Source organism: Vigna unguiculata, chromosome 3 (assembly GCF_004118075.2).
Source record: "Vigna unguiculata cultivar IT97K-499-35 chromosome 3, ASM411807v1, whole genome shotgun sequence".
Taxonomy (NCBI): domain Eukaryota; kingdom Viridiplantae; phylum Streptophyta; class Magnoliopsida; order Fabales; family Fabaceae; genus Vigna; species Vigna unguiculata.
The window spans coordinates 10,037,843-10,045,527 of NC_040281.1; the positions used below are offsets into that span (position 1 = coordinate 10,037,843).

At 40.1% G+C, this 7,685-nt stretch overlaps 1 protein-coding gene across 1 annotated transcript; it reads left to right on the forward strand.

Moving 5' to 3' along the window:
* Positions 1–18: 18 nt before the first annotated feature.
* LOC114175792 (epoxide hydrolase A-like) lies at positions 19–2,345 on the forward strand. The gene is made up of 5 exons (XM_028060596.1): positions 19–146; positions 227–441; positions 1,147–1,314; positions 1,557–1,792; positions 1,931–2,345. Exons 1-5 carry the CDS (start codon positions 74–76, stop codon positions 2,175–2,177), a joined length of 939 nt encoding a protein of 312 aa, XP_027916397.1. The 5' UTR covers positions 19–73; the 3' UTR covers positions 2,178–2,345.
* Positions 2,346–7,685: the final 5,340 nt, after the last annotated feature.

The following is a 7,685-nucleotide window of genomic DNA, read 5'->3' on the forward strand; positions in this document are numbered from 1 at the left end:
AAGGACTGAAAGGTGGATTTATCCGTTGAAGTAAACTAGCGGTAACAATGACATTCACTTTCACTTTTGAGTGATGGATCGAATCCAGCACAAGTTCGTGAAGGTTGGTGATGCTCTCAATCTCCACGTCGCAGAAATCGGAAGCGGTAAAAGTAATCCAACGCCGTCGTTTCCACCTTGAGCATTTTGCTTCCGTTGTTGATTTGGTCTGTCTTGGTGTTTTCAGGTGGAAACGCCGTCGTATTCTTGCACGGTTTCCCTGAGATATGGTACTCGTGGCGGCACCAGATGATAGCCCTTGCCGATGCTGGAGTCAGAGCCATCGCCTTCGATTACAGAGGCTATGGTCTCTCCGATCCTCCACCTCAACCCGAGAAGGCCACCTGGTCCGATATTCTCAGCGACCTCCTTCATATTCTTCAAGCTCTTCATCTTCCAAAGGTACTCTCTCTCTCAAATGTCTTTACTCTGTTAATTTTTCGTTGATTTTGTTTAATTTGTTTTTTTTATCTGTGGACTTTTAGATTTTACATTTGCTCCAAATTTCAACTGCTTACTCACCATGCACTTAAGACCAATGCTAGGTATTCATTATCCGGTGACACACTTCCTCTAGGTAGTTGAGATTTTTCATATATTAAGAAATTTTGTGAGTCTTATATCCTGTTTAATAAACTTCTTTTTATAATTTTTAACTAATAAAGCATTTATTAAAGAATGTATTAGTAGTACTTCTCGTACTCTAATAATCCATTGTTATCTTGCCTTAAACAATTCATAAACGGGTGGCCTCTAGACTTCCTAGGACTTATTTTTCATCTGATTCACTAGAATTCTAAGACCAAACCAACGAAAAAAAATTCGGTGTTGTGCGAGGATTTGGAGAATTATTTTACTTTATATATCCTCTACCGCATTGATATTTTTTTCTTCTTTTTAGAATATAATTAGATTATGTATGAGATTGTTAAAGTTAGAATTTAACTCAAACTGTGAATTCAACCCAACCATATTTTATTACTTGAGTAAGATGGAGTGGGTTGTGAGGTACTATATAGGCAGGAAGGGATGCCTCCATGTAAGATGACTGAAATGATTGTTTGTTCAACTGTTGCCTAATTGTTTAACATCCTTACTGCACTTTAGGTGTTTCTTGTCGGGAAAGATTTTGGAGCTCGTCCTGCATATCTATTTTCCATTCTGCACCCTGAAAGGGTCCTGGGCGTTGTCACGTTGGGAGTTCCATATGTCCCGCCCGGCTCCTCTGTGTATCACAAATTCCTTCCGGAAGGCTTCTACATTTTGAGATGGCAGGTAATTTTAAAGGAAAAAACTTAGATGCACATGCACTTCCATAAATGTTCTTGGTATTGTTTTTTAGATGAAATTTCAACTTAGTAATTGTAAACCTTTAGTGCAGTCTTTCGCTATACTGATTATCATGAGAAGCTTCCAATTCTAATTGGAAAACAACATTATTTTGTACAATTTAAATTGCTTAGCTCTTAGCATGATGACCTGTAATATCACCATAACTTTGATTTTGGCTATATCAGGAACCTGGAAGGGCAGAAGCTGATTTTGGACGCTTTGATGCAAAGACTGTTGTGCGAAATGTTTACATCCTTTTCTCAAGAAGTGAAATACCAATAGCCAATGAAAACCAAGAGATCATGGATTTGGTGGAACCTGATACTCCTCTTCCCGCTTGGATCACGGAGGAAGATCTTGAAACATACGGAGCCTTGTATGAGAAATCTGGATTCCAAACTGCATTGCAGATTCCATATAGGTGCTAGCTTTTGTTCTTTGTTGCCTTTTTTGTGAACTCGGTTTTCTTGTTGGCACAAAAATAATGAAAGCCACTACTGGACACCTTTTTTTTTTTATCTGGTGAAATTCGTGTTAATGGTGTTGTTTTGCATTGCAGGTCATTAGGTGATGTGTTTAACTTACCAGATCCTGTGGTTAAAGTTCCAGCCTTTCTGATAATGGGTGGCAAGGATTATGTTCTGAAGTTTCCAGGGATAGAGGATTTAACAAAAGGTGAAAAAGCAAAAGAGCACGTTCCCAATTTGGAAGTTACATTTATCCCCGAGGGAACTCATTTCGTTCAAGAACAGTTTCCCTCGCAGGTGAATAAACTTATCCTTGACTTCTTTGCCAAACACACCTGATATTAGACTTAAGCGTGGAAATAGCCACGAATTGTCAATGTTATGTGAAGTATGGGATGAAGCTAAATGATTGGAGTTTTCTAAAATGTTCCCGTATGAGTATTGTGATAAATAAATGATGGAAGCAAAGAAATGCAAAGTGACATATTTATTTCTTTTGGAGTTAAATATGTTTTTGGTCCTTCAATTTATATTGTTGACGTTGGTTTTAACTCGATGTGAATTGAGTGGAAATCTAAGATACTTATATTTGGTGTCTATTTTTGTGCCCTTTCTCACCATTTTTAGCTGTCAGATTTTAGACTACTATAGTCTTTTTGCTGCTCATTATCCAATTTAGTTGCTGACATTTCAATGCCATCATACCTTTTTGTGAATACCTATTTTGCAGGATGTCATCTTCTTCAGCTCCTAAGCGCCACAAGGCAACTGCTGGCTAATCCTCCCGAGGCCAAAAGAGGAAGGAGAAATTCTATTCTCATCGCTTCCTCACCAAGGAGCATGAGGAAAATTACGCCTTGGTTCAAAACCAAAGGCTCTTGATGGAGAAACCCCAAGGCCTATTACTTGGAGAAGTGCTCGAATTCTTAGAAGAATTCTTCCGCATAGGGTGGAATAACTTGGGATTGTATCCAGCTCCGACAAACATAGCTATAGTGAAGGAGTTCTATGCTAATGCAAAGCAAATCCATGAGGAAGATCCCTTCCTTAGCTATGTTAGAGGAAGACGCGTACCTTTTGATGTTGAAACTATCAACACATTCTTGGGAACATACTGGCAATTGGGCAACACACCTTGCCAATATGCCCAATTAGTCAATGCTGGTGTTGACTACACAGAGATTGAGCGGACTTTATGCATACCAGAGGGAATATTTGAGTTGAACAAGAACCAACAGCGCATCAAAATCCTACGATCAAATCTCACTTCAAGGAGTAAGATGTGGCTGACCCTTATACACACCAATATGATCCCATGCTAACACGTCTCAGACATCACCATGAGCCGGTTCATTCTCCTTTATGCGATTTTCACTGGCAGATCATTGAATGTTGCAGACCTATTGCAAATGAAATCCACTAGTGTGTCATGCTGCCAAACCTAAAGCTCATCTTGGGCACCCCTCTTTGATCACTCATGTGTGCGAGTTAGCTGGGGTTGACACCTCCATTCCACCTTTTGAGAGGCCCCGTGCACCAATCGACAAGGGTTACTACATGCAGCATTGCTTGCCAGTCGAAGGGGGAGGACCCGCTGCACCATCATCACCACCACCATTACATCCTGGCCAGCAACCAGCTCCCCTTCCCCTTTATTCATGGCAAATGGCTGGGAGTGGTACACACGGAGATGATCCGCAATGTGTCTTTAGCCATGCCTGAGTTGCATCTTTTATTTGTTCAGGAAGTCGAGACTAGAGTCGCATGGCCTAGGGACCAGGCCAACCCTTCTAGAGAATGGCATAGAGGATAATGAATCGGCTCATGGTGATGTCTGAGACGTGTTAGCATGGGGTCATATTGGCGTGTATAAGGGTCAACCACATCTTACTCCTTGAAGTGAGATTTGATCGTAGGATTTTGATAGGCTGTTGGTTCTTGTTCAACTCAAATGTTCCCCCTGGTATGCATAAAGTTCGCTCAATCTCTGTGTAGTCAACACCAGCATTGACTAATTGGGCATATTAGCAAGGTGTGTTTCCCAATTGCCAGTATGTTTCCAAGAATGTGTTGATAGTTTCAACATCAAAAGGGACGCGTCTTCCTCTAACATAGCTAAGGAATGGATCTTCATCATGGATTTGCTTTGCATTAGCATAGAACTCCTTCACTATAGCTATGTTTGTCGGAGCTGGATACAATCCCAAGTTATTCCACCCTCTGCGGAAGAATTCTTCTAAGAATTCGAGCACTTCTCCAAGTAATAGGCCTTGGGGTTTCTCCATCGAGAGCCTTTGGTTTTGAACTAAGGCGTAATTTTCCTCATGCTCCTTGGTGAGGAAGCGATGGGAATAGAATTTCTCCTTCCTCTTTTGGCCTCGGGAGGATTAGCCAGCAGTTGCCTTGTGGCGCTTAGGAGCTGAAGAAGATGACATCCTGCAAAATAGGTATTCACAAAAAGGTATGATGGCATTGAAATGTCAACAACTAAATTGGACAATGAGTATAGTCTAAAATCTGACAGCTAAAAATGGTGAGAAAGGGCACAAAAATAGACACTAAACATAAGCATCTTAGATTTCCATTCACTTCACATTGAGTCAAAACCAACATCAACAAATAATTGACCATGGACTCAGGATATATGATGCTTCCACGAACCTACCCGCTCGTAGTCCTGCCTTTACGAACCTCTCCGCTCGTAGTTTAACTCTACGGACCTCTCCGCCCGTAGTCCAACAGACGTGATCCACCAGTTACGAACGTACCAGCTCACAACATCTCTCAAGTGTGAGCACGGAACATACGAACCTCCTCGCTCGTATCCCCACACGAGAGTATCAGGATATGAACCTCCTCGCTAATATCATCACGTATTTACCACCATCCATGAACCTACCCGCTCATGGCACAACTAGGGATGTCAAAAATATCCGTACCCGTGGGTATCCGTAGATAAAACCCGCAATGGGTAGGAAATGAATATTAAAAATGGATACCCGCTACCTGTGGGTACGAGTATTTTTGATACCCGCATGTTAACGCGGTGGGTATGGGTATCATAGTATCCGTACCTGTGGATACCCGTACCCGCTAAACTTTAATTCACAAAAAATACCCTTATATATATATATATATATATTAGTAAAAAACATTCTGATCTAATATTTTCTAAGTTGCACATCTTATCTTTTTTTGTCTTCATTCTTCCAACTTCAAGGGTCCATTGTCTTCTTTCAAGTACACCCCTTGACATTTTTCTCTTTCCCTTCTTTAAAATTGGGCATATACACCAAACCCTATATAGACAGTGACGTTTATGGTATGCTTGTTGTCAAATGATGGAATCAAAATAAGAATACTTGGCATGTGGCAATTGGAGTTTATTATTTGATTATTTTTCAGGAATCAATCGGAGAGAGTGAGCTTGTTGATCAAAATACTAATTAAAGAATTTTCATTACGTTGAATGCATTTTATATTTATTTTTATAATTATTTGGACTTGTTGTTTGAAATTTATTTAAAATTTATGAGAGTGATGTATTTTATTTTATTTGAATTTATGATTAAATATTTATTTTATAAATAATTTTGTAAATATCCGCAGGTATACCCGCGGATATGAAAAAAAATAGACGGGTACCCGCATAACGGATATCCGACGGATATGGGTACGGGGGAGCTACTACCCGGACCCTACCCGCTCCGTTGACATCCCTAGGCACAACATCTCCTGATTCAAGTCTTACATCACAACATCAAAACGAAATTAAGAAAAGCACACTGCACTATACAAGGTACATACTCAAGTTGGTCTTAGGGATTCCAATGCTTCCACGAACCTGTCTGCTCGTGGTCCAACTCTACGAACCTCCCCGCTTGTAGTCCAACTCTACGAACCTCCTCGTCCGTGATCCAACAATTACGAACTTTCTTGCTCGCAGCAACGCTCAAGTGTGAGCACGGAACATACGAACCTCTCTGCTCGTATTCTCATACAAGAGCATCATAATATGAACCTCCCGACTTATATTATCATGTGTTCATCACCAGTGATGAACCTACTCGCTCATGACAATATCAAGCATCTCCTTGACCAGGACGAATACAACAAGTCATGCAAAATGTATCACAACGCACCCGACCACTGCACCATTGCCTGGCGCTGCCTAAGCATCGCGAGGCAAAATGACAATGCTGACCGCTTGGTTGTTCCACATCATTATCGGACGCCACAACTCACAGGACTTCCTTGTTTCCTACTATTGCCTGATGATCCACTTTGCACCACCCAGCGCTACACCAGTAGTGGGATACTACTTGTTTTAGGTACTCTAATTCAGTTCCTAGCAATCACCCATTCAATTGTCAAACATCCAGAAATCAAAATACACATTCATATACTCCAAATTACAACATCACAACACATATGCATCTTTCAATTATATACTCACATCTTAAATCAATGCCAACATTCAATTTGAACCCAAGAGTAAACCATGCTACTATGAAATTATGAAATAATAAGACAATATGCACATAACTCATACACCACATATGACACAATAAAATATATGTACTTATTCTGCATACCCCCGCAATCCCATTACATTTAAAGCATGATTATCATATTCCCATACTTGGCCAAAACCCATTGTGATCATGCAACACTTGGTCATAGTGATATCATCAAGTGACCTTTTTCACAAACTTATAACATCATACATTCGAGCTAACATGTGTAGATTTATATATTCAACATGGCTAAGCAAGTACTACCAAACATACTCACCAATCAAGGCCACATCAACACTTAAGCACACTTAAGCATCCATTGCTAATCATACTCTTAAGGAATTCAAACTATCAATCATCAGTAACATATATCTCTAACTACAAACATCCAATTCAAATCTCCATCGTTCAAAGTAAAAAACAACATGTTAGGAATCACATTTCAAAATTTCATCTAAATCGGACAGTTAACGAACCTGAAAATGCAGTTTTAAGAAAATTGCGCAAATAAAAAAAACGTAGTAGCCCAGCGACTAGATCTTGCCGCCCAACAAAAAAAGACCAGACTTAGCGCCTGACAGTAGGAAACCACCGCCCGGAGGTCCCTGCTTTGCGAAAAACACGAGAAACGTTTTTTTCACAGAAAAACCCTATTCCACACATTCATGCATTGCCTAGCGGTAGTTCATCACCGCCAAGCAGTTCCCATCAGGAACCCATAAATGCACATCAAAAGGTATGTGTCGCCTGGCGGCTTCGAAGGCCCGCCTGGCAGTTTTTGAAAAATTTCCAGAAACTCAACCCAATTCCAGAAAACACGAGAATCAAGCAATCATACATCACATCATATACATGTTTACGCAATTAAATTAGAAAAACGAGAGGTAGAGCTCCCCTAACCTTAATTCTTTGCTTAAAATTTATGAGTCTAGAGTTCCTCCTTGATCAACAATGACTGCCCCTTTTGCTCCTCACACGAACCACACTCACTCTCTCACTTTGAAAACAATGACAACTCTCAATTTCCTCTCCTTACCTTGCTCAACAGTGACAAACTCAAAAACCTTCCTTCTCACCATCAATTGGTCTTTTAATTGTGTCTTAATGGTAGGTTAATGTTTCAAAACGAATTTCATTTAATCAAGATGTTAATTGACATTCAAAGTACATTTGTGGTTGTTTTTCCACCCCCTTGGCTGCCGCTTTATCAGTTAGGATTTCTGCCCTTGACATTGATGCCAAAGAGAATTTTGGGAAAAAGAAAGTTTAATTTGGGTCTACCAAGGTTCAACCACACAATTGTCAAAATAATGCACAATCAACCAACTAA

What these genes read in the sequence shown, in the direction of transcription:
- LOC114175792 (XM_028060596.1), top strand. Translation starts at nt 74, where the DNA reads ATGGATCGAATCCAGCACAAGTTCGTGAAGGTTGGTGATGCTCTCAAT. An exon ending in AAGCTCTTCATCTTCCAAAG is followed by an intron (nt 442 to 1,146) that starts GTACTCTCTCTC and finishes ACTGCACTTTAG; the next exon opens with GTGTTTCTTGTCGGGAAAGA. An exon ending in TCTACATTTTGAGATGGCAG is followed by an intron (nt 1,315 to 1,556) that starts GTAATTTTAAAG and finishes TGGCTATATCAG; the next exon opens with GAACCTGGAAGGGCAGAAGC.